The 18,988-nt window shown below is 48.0% G+C and overlaps 1 protein-coding gene across 1 annotated transcript in view; it reads left to right on the plus strand.

Moving 5' to 3' along the window:
- Positions 1-18,644, plus strand: part of LOC126355634 (uncharacterized) — a 459,686-nt gene extending 441,042 nt beyond the window's left edge. Inside the window, exons 14-15 of the mRNA XM_050006000.1 lie at positions 2,976-3,210; positions 18,337-18,644. Of these exons, the coding sequence (XP_049861957.1) occupies positions 2,976-3,210; positions 18,337-18,527 (426 nt within the window). The 3' untranslated portion in view covers positions 18,528-18,644. The remainder of the gene's footprint in view (positions 1-2,975; positions 3,211-18,336) is intronic.
- Positions 18,645-18,988: the final 344 nt, after the last annotated feature.

Below are 18,988 nucleotides of genomic sequence, written 5' to 3' on the forward strand. Positions count from 1 at the left end.
TCATCAGAGGAATGTCGGTCGAAGAACCCGAAACAGAAGCCAATAGATAATTTGTCAACATCTAGGAACATGAGTAGTTATTTCAATTAGTAAAACGTAGGGCAATCAGTTGAAAATTATGTTTAGTGCATATCTAGAATTCGGTTACTGCGCGGCCGTCTTCATTGCTGAAAAACATGCAAAGAAACTCTCACTAAGGTAATATGCACGCCTTATTTTATGTACGATTGTATACACTTTAAATGTAGGTCAATAACTGACTTACACTTAAGGTTTCTGCAATTGTACATTTAATAAAGCGGGTGTATTATACCTTATTGTAACTTGTTTTTACATGTTTTTTACCACTGAAGATGACCATATAGTGACCGGAATCTAGATAAACACCAACCATCGTTTGCAACTGATTGCTACACGCTTTACTACATCAAATGAAGACAGCCGATGGGAGCAGCTATTTCCTTGTGTAATCAAATCTCACTGAGTAGTCATTTTAAGACGTTCAAGAAGGTATTTCACAAACAGCGGTCACGCTGCTTCTCTAGTCACAGTTTCACCAATCCACTCGTTTCATTCGCCAGTCTTTTCAGAAATCGAATTTGGTGAGTATAAATTTGCGTACGTGTAAATGAATTTTTTATGCGGCTACTGGATGGCTTCACAGGTATCGAGTATGAATTTAGTAGCTGTACGTTTTGGAAAAAAATAAAATAAAAAGTCTGGACTCTTCAAAGAATCTCCTGAGGCTGAATAGCGTCCCTTACGACTTCTCTTTTTACACTTGAAAGTTGTGGTGAAATGTATTCCAAAATGCATCCAAACTAGTGTTCAGACACTCACAATACCTTATGGATTATTCTCGGTTCCTAGTACTGATTACCGCGTCAGCCAAATTACATCCTCCTAATATTTATTATACACATCAAAAAACGTTTTGCATCACCCTCGTTCCCAGAACTCTTGAAGATAGACGTTGACTGTGAATATTGTATCACAGACACAGGCCGTTTAACTGTTCAGAGATGTCAGAAAACCTGCCAAAAATGCAAACAACCATGCATGAGCAGCACCTATTAGACGGAGGGGGTCAGACAGCCGATCAGTTCCAGTCATTCCACTCGGAAGGAGGTACATGGCTCGTGTTGTCTGTAGTTCAACCGTGTCTAGACGGTCAATACCGCGGTTCAATGGTGTCTGCATTGTTACTTTGTGCCAGGAAGAGCCCTCAACAAGGTAAGTGTCCAGGCGCCTCGAAGTGAACAAAAGCGATGTTGTTCGGACATGGAAAAGATACAGAGAGACAGGAACTGTCGATGGTATGCCTCGCTCAGGCAGCCCAAGGGCTACTACTGCAGTGGATGACCGCTACTTATGGATTATTGGTCGAAAGAGCCTTGAAATCAACGCCATCACGAATAATGCTTTCCGTGCAGCCACAGGATATCGTGTTACGACTCGAACTGTGCGCAATAGGCTGCATAATGAACAACTTCACACCTGACGTCCGTGGCGAGGTCCATCTTTGCAACCACAACACCATGTAGCGCGGTACAGATGGGCTAACAACATGCCTAATGGACCGTTCAGGATAAGCATCACGTTCCCTTGACCGATGAGGCTGAACGCCTAATACACACTGTCCAGCGAGTGAAGCAAGGGGGAACTTCCCTCCTGTTTTGGGGTGGCATTATGTGGGGCCGACTGACGCCGCTGAAGGTCATGGAAGGCACTGGAACGGCTGTACGATACGTGAATACCAACCTCCTACCGATAATGCAACCATATCGGGAGTATATTGGCGATAATTTGCGCCACCATCGTGCACAACTTGTGAGTGACTTCCTTCAGGATAATGAGACTCTTCGACTGGAGTGGCCAGCTTGTCGCTGTAACCGAGCGGTTCTAGATGCTTCAGTCTGGAACCGCGCGACTTCTACGGTCGCAGGTTCGAATCATGCCTCGGGCATGGATGTGTGTGATGTCCTTAGGTTAGTTAGGTTTAAGTAGTTCTAATTTCTAGGGGACTGATGACCTCAGATGTTAAGTCTCATAGTGCCTAGAGCCATTTGAACCATTTTCGAAGAGTGACCAGCATGTTCCCCAAACATGAATCCTATCGAATATGCCTGAGATAGATTGGAAAGGGCTGTTTATGGGCGTATTGACCCACCAACCACTCTGAGGAATCTATGCTCTATCGCCGTTGAGGAGTGGGACAATCTGGACGAACGCTGCCTTGATGAACTTGTGGATAGTATGCCACGACGAATACAGGCATGCATCCATGCAAGAGGACGTGCTACTGGGTATTGCAGGTACCGATGTGTACAGCAATCTGGACCACCACTTTTGAAGGTTTCGCTGTATGGTGGTACAACATGCGATGTGTTGTTTTCATGAGCAATAAAAAGGGCGAAAATGATGTTTATGTTGATCTCTATTCCAATTTTCTGTACAGGTTCCGGAACTCGCGGAACAGAGGTGATACAAAACTTTTTTGATGCGTGTGTTTAGAAACTGCTTCCCAACCCACTATCATCTTTTCTTTCGTAAATCTTTTAATTAACGATTCATTTCATGTACTAAAAGCAGCACCGATCGCCGAACTCTATACAGCATTACTCACAGTGAGATACCCATTCATATTTGTCTTTCTGCTGTAAACTGAATCACGTCTTCGTCGGTTCTTTGCTCCTCGTGAATTATCCACAACCCTCAAATTGTGGGTACACAACTGGAAATGCAGAGAACCTGCTGTCGAATGCGTGATACGTTTTATTGTTTTCATGGCCATATCTTACGGGAACGTACACATGTTGCGTTGTACAGGGATTCTCTGACAAAGAACGAATTTGATATTTGTGTTGTTCCCTCAGTTTCAGTTGCGACGGTGGCTTTCCGTGGGGTACGCACAGCTGACGAGCGTCCCGCTGCACTGCTCCAGCTGTAGTTAACGTTGTTGTTGCTGTTGGTAGGTGGTGCAGGAGGCGTGCCTGGAGCTGCCGCCGGCGGCCCGCCGCGCCGCGCTGGAGGCGGTGCGCCGCGCGTCGCGCGAGGCCTCCAGGGCGGCGGCCCCCCGCTCGCGCACGCTGCCGCCCCCCGCCTCCGCCCCCCGCTACCGCTGCACGCTGCACCCGGGCGTCCACGATGACGACGGCGTCGACGAGCAGCTGCGCCGCCAGCGGCAGCGGTACGCGCGGAGTCTCACAGGTGAGTCGACTCCCGTCCCGGCCAGAGTTACCCGGTAGAAACTCCAACAGGGCTACGACTGTGCCTTACAACGATTACGCTTGGCAGAGCCAACTGTGTTTCTTCGATGTCTGGCAACAACCAACTGCTGCCTATATGGTATAAAGCGCAGTGGGCGATAAGCACTGTCGTTTAAAAAGCTTTTTTCTATCAGCAGACTCCGATTCCTGTATATTTTTCTGTACCTCTGCCTAAGAGTCACAAACGTGCTTAAAAAATTATGCACTTAAAAGTAAGTTACTTTCGTGAACTCTGGGTGCTCACATGTCATGTATCCCAAGGGTACCTAACATGTTTACAAAGCTTGCAAGAGGAGACGCGAAAACGTTTACAGATACAACAGACGAAGCTGCTGCACTGCTGATCCACATGTGCATCCTAATGACTGCTCGCCAATACAGACTTCACCTGAGTACCCCAAATCCTTTAAGCTGTACTGCCAAGACGTAACGCCACAGGCTCTGTCCAGTGCGATATTGAATACCGCCTGGTAGCTTTGAGGCCACCGACGCGGTAACGAAAGTGCTGGGTCGTCAACTTTTGTAGTACATGCCAGTATCGGCAAGTGATGGTGCAGGTGGTGGTATGTACAGGGTGTTTCAAAAATGACCGGTATATTTGAAACGGCAATACAAACTAAACGAGCAGCGATAGAAATACACCGTTTGTTGCAATATGCTTGGGACAACAGTACATTTTCAGGCAGACAAACTTTCGAAATTACAGTAGTTACAATTGTCAACAACAGATGGCGCTGCGGTCTGGGAAACTCTATAGTACGATATTTTCCACATATCCACCATGCGTAGCAATAATATGGCGTAGTCTCTGAATGAAATTACTAGAAACCTTTGACAACGTGTCTGGCGGAATGGCTTCACATGCAGATGAGATGTACTGCTTCAGCTGTTCAATTGTTTCTGGATTCTGGCGGTACACCTGGTCTTTCAAGTGTCCCTACAGAAAGAAGTCACAGGGGTTCATGTCTGGCGAATAGGGAGGCCAATCCACGCCGCCTCCTGTATGTTTCGGATAGCCCAAAGCAATCACAAGATCATCGAAATATTCTTTCAGGAAATTAAAGATGTCGGCCGTGCGATGTGGCTGGGCACCATCTTGCATAAACCACGAGGTGTTCGCAGTGTCGTCTAAGACAGATTGTACCGCCAAGAATGTCCAGATAGCGTGATGCAGTAATCGTTTCGGATCTGAAAAATGCGCCAATGATTCCTTTGGAAGAAATGGCGGCCCAGACCAGTACTTTTTGAGGATACAGGGACGATGGGACTGCAAAACAGGACTTTTCGGTTCCCCATATGCGCCAGTTCTGTTTATTGACGAAGCCGTCCAGGTAAAAATAAGCTTCGTCAGTAAACCAAATGCTGCCCACATGCATATCGCCGTCATCAATCCTGTGCACTATATCGTTAGCGAATGTCTCTCGTGCAGCAATGGTAGTGGCGCTGAGCGGTTGCCGCGTTTAAATTTTGTATGGATAGAGGTGTAAACTCTGGCGCATAAGACGATACGTGGAAGTTGGCGTCATTTGGACCGCAGCTGCAACACGGCGAACGGAAACCCGAGGCCGCTGTTGGATCACCTGGTGCACTAGCTGCGCGTTGCCCTCTGTGGTTGCCGTACGCGGTCGCCCTACCTTTCCAGCACATTCATCCGTCACGTTCCCAGTCCGTTGAAATTTTTCAAACAGATCCTTTATTGTATCGCTTTTCGGTCCTTTGGTTACATTAAACCTGCGTTGAAAACTTCGTCTTGTTGCAACAACACTGTGTTCTAGGCGGTGGAATTCCAACACCAGACAAATCCTCTGTTCTAAGGAATAAACCATGTTGTCTACAGCACACTTGCACGTTGTGAACAGCACACGCTTACAGCAGAAAGACGACGTACAGAATGGCTCACCCACAGACTGCGTTGTCTTCTATATCTTTCACATCACTTGCAGCACCATCTGTTGTTGAAAATTGTAACGACTGTAATTTCGAAAGTTTGTCCGCCTGAAAATGTACTGTTGTCCCAAGCATATTGCAGCAAACGGTGTATTTCTATCGCTGCTCGTTTAGTTTTTATTGCCGTTTCAAATATACCGGTCATTTTTGAAACACTCTGTAAATCTCATACAATAAGGAGGAGGAGATTAGTGTTTAACATCCCGTCGACAACGAGGTCATTTGAGACGGAGCGCAAGCTCGGGTGGGGGAAGGATGGGGAAGGAAGTCGGCCGTGCCTTTTCAAAGGAACCATCCCGGCATTTGCCTGAAGCGATTTAGGGAAATCACGGAAAACCTAAATCAGGATGGCCGGAGACGGGATTGAACCGTCGTCCTGCCGAGTGTGAGTCCAGTGTGCTAACCACTGCGCCACCACGCTCGGTACAATAAGCTTAATAGTTTGTAAACATAACATCATCAATACATTACTCGTTTTGCGATTGGTTCATACAGTTATTCTCGACTGAATATGACAACGTACAAGCCCAGTTCTATTTATTTGAAGGAAGTTTTAATTTTCTGATTTGAGATGAAGAAACACCGCGCCTGAGCCTTGTACGACGCTGGGTAAGACCTACGGAGAGGCACCTGTTAGTAAAAGAACGCTTCAAGAACGGTGACTCTGACGTTAAAGAGGAATGGCGGTGGAAGACTGGAGGTCTTCGAAGCTACTGAACAGTCACAGAATATCGTTATCGAAAGTAACTGATGTGTTTGAGCTGAGCACTGATAAACACAATACTGCGACGGACAACAAAAGGTGAATTCGCAGCATGACAGTGCTTGACCCCATGTCGCTAAACACGCCAAACCGTACTTAGAAACGTTGAAATGGCAAGTGTTACCTCACCTACCGTTTTCTCCAGATATTCCTCAAGCTACCACCTTTTTCGATCAGTGGTACACGGCCAGGCTGCCCAGCATTTCCCCTCATATGGCCAAGTGCTAATTTGTATCGATTCACGGATATCCTCTAAAGACACAAAGTTGTTCCACAACGAGATTCGTACGCCGCCTGAAAGATGGGAGGAAGTAGTGAAAGGTGATGGCCAGTAATTTGACCTGCAAGTTTTTCACAGTCAGGTCCCGAACTTTGGGAAAAAACAGCCGATAAAAAGTCGTAGACCTAGTGAAATTCCTGAGCTAGCAGGACACAGCGGATTAGGTTGTGAAAAGGGACCAAAATAATTTGCTGTCAGTTTCACTCAACATACAAAGTTTATTTATCAACAGTCAGTATTACAACAAGGATGTGAAACACTCAAAACTTTAATCGGCCTCCTTTGATTAACCTTAGATCGGCTGAAGGCCATGCTCAAAATTCAAAACACAAAGCCTACACAAGAAATTGAAATGCAAGATTCTTTTGGATGTTTCACCCAAGAATATTTTCTAAATCTTCAATCTAAACAGGCTGAAGGCCTTAGCAATTTCATTTTAATGGAACTTGGCTGGAGGCCACATATTAAGCAATAAGAATTTCAATCATTAGACATAAGGACTTATCTCAAAACAAAAGCATAACAATCTCATGACTTAACGGCAAGACAAGAACTTTAATTTAAGAGATATTAATATTCGGCTGAAGGGCACACACCGACAAAATATGTTTAACGGCTTAAGGTCTAGAAAGAGAGTTACAGTTTAAAAGGCAGATAGCCTTATCTTAAAACATCTCATGTAAAATTGTACTAAAGGTTCCATATAAAAGAATAACAATCTCATCCCTTAAAGGCAAGACAAGAACATTAATTTAAGAGATACTGATCTCGGCTGAAGGCCACACATCAACCAAATAACTAAAACCCGAACAGGGAAATTACTATGTAACACACAAGAAACGGCGCTCAGAAGTTAGCAAGGGTCGGCCTGGGATTGTAACATTGACGCCCGTTTAAGTGAGACAGTCAGCCTGTGCAACGACTTCTTAATCTGAAGGCAACCCAACAGACAGACAGCCAACCGACCACTAAACAAGATCAGTTCCGCTCCACGCAACCAGCAAAACGACCACAGGTTTTCAATACAACGACACACAAAACATTGGCGCCCACAACGACCAACAAAACCTCAGCTGTCGAACTACACGCCACGCTGGACAGCAACAACACGACGAGGACAATACACTGCCTAAAATTATGTCAATGACCTGGGCAGGTAACCGGAACGTCAACGGCCACAAGGAAGAAGATATCGCTGGTCAACTTCAATATCAGGGAATAATTAAGTTAAACTCCACAGGAAGACGGCTGAAATCATATCCGACTTGAAAACATACATGTTGTTGCTCGCGGGAATGACCCAAAAGCGACAACCAGGATGAAACGAACAAATGTAAACAGCTGAGGCTCGATAGAAGGTTAAGTGAGGATTCAACTCTCATGACCAAGATCGGTGGGCGACTAACTTCGTAGCACTCATAGGCAGCCCCTCACACTCCAACAGAGCGTGCACGCCACCAGCGGCTCAGGCCCAACTCCACGTGACTGGGACTTACTTCCTGCCCGACGCCAACCGACAGACTGGTCACAAACTGCCCAGTCGAAACTACACTACTGGCCATTAAAATTGCTACACCAAGAAGAAATGCAGATGATAAACGGGTATTCATTGCACAAATATATCATATTAGAACTGATGTGTGATTACATTTTCACGCAATTTGGATGCATAGACACGGAGAAATCAGTACCCAGAACAACCACCTCTGGCCGTAATAATGGCGTTGATACGCCTGGGCATTGAGTCAAACAGGGCTTCCATGGGGCGTACAGGTACAGCTGCCCATGCAGCTTCAACACGATACCACAGTTCATCAAGATTAGTGATTGGCGTATTGTGACAAGCCAGTTGCTCGGCCACCATTGACCAGACGTTTACAATTGGCGAGAGATCTAAAGAATGTGCTGGCCAGGGCAGCAGTCGAACATTTTCTGTATCCAGAAAGGCCCGTACAGGACCTGCGACATGCGTTCGTGCAGTATCCTGCTGAAATGTAGGATTTCGCAGGGATCGAAGAAGGGTAGATCCACGGGTCGTAACACATCTGAAATGTAAAATCCACTGTTCAAAGTGCCGTCAATGCGAACAAGAGGTGACCGAGACGTGAAACCAATGGCACCCCATACCATCACGCCGGGTGATACTCCAGTATGGCGATGACGAAAACACGCTTCGAATGTGCGTTCACCACGATGTCGCCAAACACGGATGCGACCATCATGATGCTGTAAACAGAAGCTGGATTCATCCTAAAACATGACGTTTTGCCATTCGTGTACCCAGGTTCGCCGCTGAGTACACCATCGCAGGCGCTCTTGTCTGCGATGCCGCGTCAAGGGTAACCGCAGGCATGGTCTCCGAGCTGATAGTCCATGCTGCTGCAAACATCGTCGAGCTGTTCGTGGAGATGTTTGTTGTCTTGCAAACGTCCCCATCTGTTGACTCAGGGATCGAGAGGTGGCTGCACGATCCGTTACAGCCATGCGGATAAGATGCCTGTCATCTCGACTGCTAGAGATACGAGGCCGTTGGGATCCAGCATGGCGTTCCGCATTACCCTCCTGAACGCACCGATTTCTTATTCTGCTAGCAGGCATTGGATCTCGAATAACGCGAGTAGCAACGTCACGATACGATAAACCGCAATCGCTTTAGGCTACAATCCGACATTTATCAAAGTCGGAAATGTTACTGGAAGAGTTACTGGAACGGTTCAGTGCCATGTACGGTCTATTGAGCAGTCTACTGTTGTGAGAGTGAATCAAAGGAAGGTGGAATTAATAAGAAGTACCAGAAATCAGATAAGCGATGAATTTAACATAGATCTTGGCGATCAATGGCACACGACCTGAAAGAATTCTGCTACCTTGGGAGCAACGCCTGGCTAACGAAGCTAGGAGAACGTGAGAAGCAAACGAGTACAAGCAAAGAGACTAATCTTTGCTGGAAGACGATGACTGGTATGAGAAATTATCCTTGAGAAAGAAATTTCTGAGACAGTACTTATAGGCTACGGCATAGTGTGGAAGTGAAACACAGACTGAACTACAACTACGACAGAAGAGGATCTAAGCACTTCATATGTGGTGTTTAGCGAACTCATGAGAAAAGAAATACTTGAAAATCACTAACTAGAATTACTGAATAATAATTGAAGGCATTGGATGTGATTGCTACTGCAAGATGAAAAATTTGCATGCACAGAATATCGCGGTGGACTGTTTGAAACTGGTTGGAATTCCGGTGATACACAGGAAAGGCTACTCAGTATATAACTCTGGTCGTAAAGGGTAGTTCAATAATATGCAAAAGAATGAAGTAATCTAACCGGTACACAAATCCTACTGTTAGTGCATATGTTGACACCGTCACGTGCTGGATGGTTACCAGTCCCTAAATCGAATGGCAAGTGCGGGACTCACTGGGATGCTTACCTTTTTTTTTCTCCAGGTTCAGGTTCAGTAGACCAGAAAATGTTACTGGAGTTAGCGTCTTTCCTGGCAAGACCGTCCAGCTGAGCAATGAGAGTGTACAAAACTACGTTTTGATGACTTCCTCGCGGTTTTGTTACTTGTAGGTTGCTGAAACAGCTCTCTGAACGCCTCCACGAATTTTGGAGTACAAATCGGCCTTCACAGAGGTTGTGGCCCACTTTTCGAGGAACATCAGGCCGCTGGAGACCGTGTGCGAAGAAGGGTGGCGACACCCCCTCCCCCCCCCCCCCCCACCTACATCAGCAGACCTGACCCGGACACGGCCCCCCTCGTTCGGAATGCCGCAGTCTGACCCCCTCCACGGAGATATTTTATAGCGCTTTGTATGCTCACCTGACAAAACGTCGGTCAGCCCTGGAGACATAACGCTAGTACCGAGCAATACTGCTTCGAAACTCGTAAGATGGCCTCAATTTGTCGAAGAAGGTAGTTCACGAGTTTCGTTGGAGATGCTATATTATTCTGAAGCCACTCATTGATTATTAGATCTCATAAAGCTATCGAATCATGGGAATGTCGACAGTTGAGTGCCACCTGCTTTTCCCAATAGCCCCACATGTCGTCTACGGGTTTAAGACCGATTGATTTATCTGGCCAGCCAAGGTAAGTATGATCAAAAGTATCCGGACACCCCTAAAATCATACGTTTTTCATAGTAGGTGAAATGTGCTGCCACCTGCTGCCCGGTACTCCACATCATCGACCTCAGTAGTCATTAGACATAGTAAGAGAGCAGAAAGGGGCGCTCCGCTGAACTCACGGACTTCGAACGTGGTCAGGTGATTGGGTGTCACTTGTCTCATACGTCTGTACGCGAGATTTCCACACTCCTAAACATCTCTATGTCCACTGTTACCGATTTGATAGTGAAGTGGAAATGTGAGGGGACACGTACAACCCAGAAGCGTACAGGCCGACCTCGTCGCCGGCCGGAGTGGCCGACCGTTTCTAGGTGCTACAGTCTGGAACCGCACGACCGGTACTATCGCTAGTTCTAGGTTCTAAGTTCTAGGAGACTGATGACCTCGGAAGTTATGTCACACAGTGCTCAGAGCCATTTGAACCGACCTCGTCTGTTGATTTACAGAGAACGCCGACAGTTGAAGAGGGTCGTAATGTGTAATAGGCAGACATCTGTCGAAACCATCACACAGGAAATCCAAACTGCATCAGGATCCCCTGGAAATATTATGACAGTTAGGCGGGAGGTGAGAAAATTTGGATTTCATGGTTTAGTGACTGCTCATAAGCCACGCAACACGCCGGTAAATGCCAAACGACTCCTCGCTTGGTGTAAGGAGTGTAATCATTGGACGATTGAACAGTGGGGAAACGTTGTGTGGGGAGACGAATCACAGTACAAACTGTGGCGATCCGACGGCAGGGTGTGAGTATGGGGAATGCCCGGTGAATGTCATCTGCCAGGATGTGTAGTGCCAACATTAAAATTCGGAGGCGGTTGTGTTATGGTGTGGTCGTGTTTTTCATGGAGGGGGCTTGCACCCTTTGTTGTTTTGATTGGCACTATCACAGCGCAGTCCTACATTGACGTTTTAGCGCCTTCTTGCTTCCCACTTTTGAGGAACAATTCGTGGATAACGATTGTTTTGTGGTTGGCAGGAGAGCCAACACAGGGTTACTAGAGGAGGCCGAAAGGCACGCGTTTTAGCCCACGCAGGCTGGCGTGAGGTCTGGAACAGGACCAGGAAATTAGAATTTAGGAAAACGAACGTAGCTGGTGGAATACTTAACTTTTATCCATTAATGACGAAAGTCGGTATTGACGGTACAGTATCAATAGTAACTGATAATGGCGCCTTGCTAGGTTGTAGCAAATGACGTAGCTGAAGGCTATGCTAACTATCGTCTCGGCAAATGAGAGCGTATTTAGTCAGTGAACCATAGCTAGCAAAGTCGGCTGTACAACTGGGGCGAGTGCTAGGAACTCTCTCTAGACCTGCCGTGTGTCGGCGCTCGGTCTGCAATCATTGTTAGTGGCGAAACGCGGGTCCGACGTATACTACCGGACCGCGGCCGATTTAAAGGCTACCACCTAGCAAGTGTGGTGTCTGGCGGTGAAACCACATTCCTCCCCCGCAAATCGGCGTACGGTTGTGGCATAAGGCTTCCGCCCGCCGTGTGGAGGACCCCATTGTAGCCGTATGCGACGAGGTGGGGAGCCTAACAACAGGCGAGACTGTGCCACCCGCACCCTGCCATTCGGACCGCGGGGAGCTAGGAAACGCCTGAAAACCTGCCCCAGGGTGCACGCCAACATGCGGTGTATGCGCCCGTAGAGAGACAGGAGGGGCCGAAGGGTCGACCTCCATCGGGGCGGGGCACCCGACGGGAGAAGACGACATATGGTCCGGAGCGGGCAAGAGTTCCATGTCGGAGGACAACTGGTCAAGGGAAGCTATCGGCGGCGCGTGACCCAGGGAGGCGCCCGGCGGTTGCAGCGACGCGTCCACTGCGGGCGTTGCCGGCGTGATAACAGGCGCCGGCGGCGGCGGTGGCGGCGGCGGCGCGTCGCCATGGGGCAAAATGGAAGGCAGCGTCGGTAACACCTGGGGCTGAGGCGAGCCAGTAGCTGGGTCCCCGGGGCGCTGACCGGACGGCACCGTCGCTGAAAGCAGACGGCGAGCGGCAGATCCCGTGCGACGACAGAGGCGCAGCTGGGTGAGATGCCGAGGCACCTCACCAGAGGCCCCCAAAACCAGATACATAGCGCGTCCGAGGCAGCGAAGAATGCGCCCTTCGAGCCAACGCCGTGAACATCGGTAGTGTCGATAGTAGACAACGTTGCCTGGAGCAAAAGCAGATGTCTGCCTCGGCACGGGGACCTGATACGGCGGATGTAGCAAAGACATCAAGGTTCGATGTTGACGACCGTGGAGCAGCTCAGCCGGCGAGCCACCACCTCGGGACTGAGAGCGATACGAGGACAAAAAGAGCAATAACGCGTTCTCCCGAGAATGCGACTCTTTTAGCTTCAACATCTGTGACTTGAATGTCCTGACCAATCGTTCAGCGGCACCGTTTGACTGTGGCGAAAACGGTGCGGACGTCAGATGTTGAATACCATTGGCCTTGCAGAATGACTGAAATTCTGTGGGCATGAATTGTAGGCCATTGTCGGAAAAAAATAGTCTGTGGAAGACCTTCAATGCAAAAGATAGCGGATAACGCTTGGATGGTGGCAGATGACGTCGAGGAAGACATCCGGACAACAAAAGGAAAATTACTGAATGAATCTACCACAACCAACCATCGAGCATTCCAGAATGTACCAGCAAAATCGATGTGTAAGCGTTGCCGAGGGGAAGTGGCTTTTGGCTATGGAAAGAATTTCCACGGTGGTGCTGATTGTTGTTCGGCACACACCATACAAGAAGAGCACATATTAGTAATCGCGGCATCGATTCCGAACCAAGTACAGTGCTGACGAGCAAGTTGTTTCGTTCTCACTATACCCCAATATCCTTGGTGGAGAAGCTGTATGAGAGAGGACTGTAACGAACGTGGTACCAGGACCCTAGACTGATCATTATCAGAACGCAACAGCAAAACACCACGTCGTACAAAAAGTCTTTCATTGTGAGCAAAAAATCGGCGAACCAACGGGTCCCCGATCCGTGACTTTGACAAGGGCCATTGCGTAGCAACAAAACGCAGAACGGGAGCGAGGAAAGGTCGGCAGCTGTGGTTGTAGCTACACGACGAAAATCAATCGGAAACGATTCGACCACGTCATCGGTTTGCGCATCAATGAACATGCAAGCAAGTTCGGAGGAATCGAATGCCCTATCCTCAGCAACAGGCAAGCGGGACAACGCATCGGCGTTTCCGTGCTTAGCAGTGGACCGATACAAGATATCGTAGCGGTACGGCAAGAATAAAATAGATCAGTGAATGAATTTCTGCGCTGTAGGTGGAGGTACAGGCTTGGTCGGATGAAAAAGCGATGTCAAAGGTTTGTGGTCTGTGATTATGGTAAAGTGACGACCATACAAGAAATAATGAAACTTTGTAACTCCAAATACGAAAGCCAATGTTTCTTTCTCGATCTGTGAATAATTTATTTGCGCAGACGAGAGCAATTCGGACGCAAAGGCAATAGGGCGATCGTGCGATCCATCGTTGTGCGCAAACACAGCACTGATCCCGAGATCCGATGCATCCACCATCAACAAAATAGGCTTCTGGGGATCGAATGGCGTAAGGCACGTATTGGAAAGCAACGCCGATTTCAACTGGCGAAAGGCGCGCTCGCATTCCGTCATCCAGACGAACAGAACACCTTTACGGCGTAAGCGATGAAGCGGAGCTGAAATGAAAGAGGCGTGTGGTATATAACGGCGATAATAATTAATTTTTCCCAGCACACTCTGTCGCTGCTTCAAATTCTACGGCGACGGCAAGTCTTGTATGGCACGGGGGTGCGTTGGCCTGGGATGTATGCCTTGGGCATTGAGTACATGTCCCAAGTATGGCAAGTTACGAGCAAAAAAACACACATTTGTCCTTCCGCAGGCGAAGACCATTTCGTCGCAAGACCTGAAATAATGTTCTGAGATTGGCCAAATGTTCTTCTTCCGTCTTTCCGGAGATCACAATATTGTCCAGATAATTTGCTGCAGTAGGGACCGACGCACAAACAGTTTGTAGATATTGCTGAAACAATACAGGGGCGGATGTACACCCGAATGGCTGTCGTTTGAATTGATACAACGCAAGATGCGTGTTAACCACCAAAATGCGCTGGGATTCTTCGTCCACCGGTATTTGCAAGTAGGCATCTGCTAGGTCCAAATTCGAAAAATATTTACCCGGGCCCAGTTTGTCAAAAAGATCTTCCGGGCGGGGTAAAGGAAAAGTTGCAATCACTAGTTGTGGATTCACTGTTGCCTTGAAGTCCACACAAAGTCTCATTTCGCCGGAAGGTTTTGGCAAAATTACTATGGGTGATGCCCAGAGAGAAGCGTGCACACGTTCAATCACACCTTGTGATTCCAAATCGTGTAATGTTTTTGCGACCTCATCACGCAATTCATGGAGAACATTGCACGCTCTGAAAAATTTCGGTTGCGCGTTTACTTTCTGATCCAAGTGTGCTTTATAGTTCCTAGCGCAACCGAGACCCGGTGCAAAAATGTCTGCAAATTCTTCACATATACGAGAAACACTCTCTAAAGACACAGTCTGATTCACTGATAGGACCTGATTTGCTATAGTTCACTGCAGAAGAAGAACGAAGGACGTAAAATGACACAAGTTTTGTTTGTCCTTTGTATGTTGCAAGAAGGCTGCACCGTGTTAACAGGGATCTCTTGACCTGAATAGCTAGTTAACTTAACATTTGCGGCACGCAACGGAGGTGTCCCCTGCAGTTTCTAAGTGTCTTGATTGATCAGTGAAACTTCAGCTCCGGTATCGAGCGGAATGGTATCACTTGGCCGTTAATGTCCAAGTCTACAAAAAGTTTATTGTCCTGCTGACGACAAGAGAGACTGTCTCGTGCAATGTGAACTGACACTAGTACATAATCAATTGCGACATGACGGGAGTTCCGGCGATGTCGACGCACACTATTTTTGGGACGAACACAGTCACTGTTAGAGAGTGGCACTGCGCGGAGTGGAATGAACTACATGAATTTCCATGGGCGAAGTTTCGCGAGCCTGAGTATCCTTGGTTCCATTCCGATTCCGGCGCGAAGCAAAGTGCCTGTAACGGTTTTGAGCTTCCGATCTGAGCTTCTTCTGGCAAACACTCTGAACATGTCCTATTTTATTACAATAAAAGCAAATGTCTTGACGTGACGGGCAATTCTCACTCGAATGTTTAGTAGCACACCGCGGGCATGATTTGATCATTGCATTTGCTTGCCGGCGCGGCACACGTGGCTGAGAGCATGGCGGCAGCGGCGCGGCCGGGCGCGAGGGCTGTTTACTGCTCCGTGCAGCTCGCCCGGCGGGCCGGTCCACCTGACACACTGCTGGCGAAGTTTCAAATGATTCCTGAGCAAAGTCAAGTGTGTCCTGCCGATCCAATATGTCCATCACTTGTTGAAGGGAAGGATTTACTAGTTTAAAAATCTGTTCCCTTATACGAACATCAGAAACGTTCTGTGCAATTGCATCCCGTACCATAGTATCTGAATAAGGGAGCCCACATTGACACTCAAAAGCTCAATCCCTAGTAAGGCCTTGCAGGGTTGCAACCCACTTCCGATTAGTCTGGCCTGCCGTACGTTTTGTACGAAAGAAGGGATACCGTTTGGCAACTACATTGACTGATTCTTTGAAATCTGCATCTAATGCAGACAAAATTTCTTCGTAGGATAAAGTTGCTACGTCGCGGCGAGGAAATAATTTGACTATCACACGGTACGTGTCCACCTCGACTGAAGATAACAAAAAAGGCTGCCGCTCGTGACCTTGAATTCTGTAGGCGGCGAGATGGAATCCAAATTGGCGTGAACACTCCGTCCAGCTTTCTAGTGCAGCATCAAAAGGACGAAAAGTTGGTGCAACAGCGTGTTGTGGCTGCGTTATCGGTGAAGCGGCTGCTGCCACATGGTTCTGCATCGCACGTTGACCCTGGACGAGCTGTCCAAGGGCATCCAGTAAGGCCGGCATCTGCTGATTACGTAAGCGATAAAATTCGGACAATACATCTGGAGATTGTGGCGAAGCCATTACACAAGTAAATCAGGGCAATATCGATAAGAACGCGGTTGTGCCTCGTCACCCATTTTGTGGTTGGCAGGAGAGCCAACACAGGGTTACCAGAGGAGACAGAAAGGCACGCGTTTTAGCTCACGCAGGCTGGCGTGAGGTCTGGAACAGGACCAGGAAACTATAATTTAGAAAAAAGGACTTAGCTGGTGGAATACTTAACTGTAATCCATTAATAACGAACGTCGCTTTTGACGGTACATAGTTCACAATATCAATAGTAACTGATAATGGCGCCTTGCTAGGTCGTACCAAATAACGTAGCTGAAGGCTATGCTAACTATCGTCTCGGCAAATGAGAGCGTATTTAGTCAGTGAACCATCGCTAGCAAAGTCGGCTGTACAACTGGGGCGAGTGCTAGGAAGTCTCTCTAGACCTGTCGTGTGGCGGCGCTCGTTCTGCAATCACTGATAGTGGCGACTCGCGGGTCCGACGTATACTACTGGACCGCGGCCGATTTAAAGGCTACCACCTAGCAAGTGTGGTGTCTGGCGGTGACACCACAGATTGCATCTTTCAACACGATTGAGCACCTGTCCATAATGCACGGTGTGGTGGAGTAGTTACACGAAAATATCACCCCTGTAATGGATTGGACTGTACAGAGTCCTGACCTGATTTCTATACAACACCTTTGGGATGTTTGGAACGTCGACTTCGTGCCAGACGTCTCCGACCGACATCGATACCTCTCTTGAGTGCAGAACTCCGCGAAGAATGGGCTGCTATCCGCCAAGAAACCTTCCAGCACTTGACCGAATATATGTCTGCAAGAGTGGAAGCTTTATCAAGGCTAAGGGTGGGCCAGCGCCATACTGAATTCCAGCATTGTCGTTGAGGGTGCCACGAACTTGTACCTCATTTTCAACCAGGTGTCGGGATCTTTTTGATCACATAGTGTATATAAAACAACAGACTTACGTGTGCAGTTCTGTAAATATGATTGCTGTCATCTTGAAAGACGGGAGCGTCCGCGTTTAGGTTACCCTGAAGATTCTGGAGACAAGGCAGTGTCAGAACTTCATGTAAATATTGCAACGAGTAACTTTTTTAATTTATAATTTGTTATGGCTATATGTCTGAAGGCACTGCGGCTGCACTGAAGCGTTTCTGGGACTGAATATGTAACATCTCTGTATATCTGTTGCATTCGAAGTGGTGATATTATTTAATTGCTTTGTGTGACATAACTGCATTGCCAGTGCTCAGTTGCTTAATACATTCGCTGAGTTTCACTGAATCTGCCTGAATGATATCCTAACTAGTGATTACACAAGAAACTTCCTGGCAGATTAAAACTGTGTGCCCGACCGAGACTCGAACTCGGGACCTTTGCCTTTCGCGGGCAAGTGCTGGCAGAAGTAAAGCTGTGAGTACCGGGCGTGAGTCGTGCTTCGGTAGCTCAGTTGGTAGAGCACTTGCCCGCGAAAGGCAAAGGTCCCGAGTTCGAGTCTCGGTCGGGCACACAGTTTTAATCTGCCAGGAAGTTTCATATCAGCGCACACTCCGCTGCAGAGTGAAAATCTCATTCAGGAGTGATTATACAGTTTATTTAGATCACAATCAGGTAAATGATACGTTCCACACTGAATTACATGCCTGCTTAGAGGTGGGGTTCGTTTCAAAGTGTGTTTCACCTCTACAGGGAAAATATTTTGTAAACTCACTTGTAGCGTAGACCGATCTTTGTCGACAGAATAAGCCGCTGCAGGTGTTGGAGTAACTTACCAAGAACCGTTCTCCTACATCCCAGCATTGATCCACCAGAAGAAGAGTCCTTTGCTCGCATCACGTCTGCACCGCAGTGTGTCATATCGGGTCGTGTTGTTGTTGTGTCACAGGGCCGGACACGCTGCTGGGCACGTGCAGAGCTGCAAGGCGCCGCCCCCGGCCGGACCTACTGCCCGACGCCGCCCCCGCCGCCCCCGCGACGCTGGCGGTGGGCCCGCTGCTGCACCAGACGCCAGACCGCCGCCTCGAGCTAAGGCCGCGCCACCTGGCCGGCGGCCGCGCCAAGCTGACCAGCCTCTGACGTCACGCACAGACGTGGTGCTCGCCCCCACCTGCCACTCATTGCCCTGCTGTACACTGACCGTTACACAACGCCAAAGGTTTAAACTTGTAACGAATAAATTGCACTGTTATCCCACAACACGTTTTTTTTCAACAACCTCTCAATCGTCATCCCGACATGGTAAAGCCGGTCTCTTCACTCTTCGCCAATGTTTCCGTCCCCACAACAAGGGAGCTGCATAGTGTCGCCAGTTGGGCGAGCAAGAGAAGAACTGTCGGGTCCTGACAGAAGGAAGTAACGTCTGGGTGTAACGTACCACAACAACACGGCCATGAGGCTGGACCAGTGAAGGAATTGTCAAATAATTTATCCCTGCATTCACATTATGGAATTAGATAAGCAATAGGAGACCTAAATTTGGAAGAGCAGGCAGGGTTACGAAGCCTGAGCTTAGTCTTCACCACCTGGCTGAACCTCTC

Source organism: Schistocerca gregaria, chromosome 3 (assembly GCF_023897955.1).
Source record: "Schistocerca gregaria isolate iqSchGreg1 chromosome 3, iqSchGreg1.2, whole genome shotgun sequence".
Taxonomy (NCBI): Eukaryota; Metazoa; Arthropoda; class Insecta; order Orthoptera; family Acrididae; genus Schistocerca; species Schistocerca gregaria.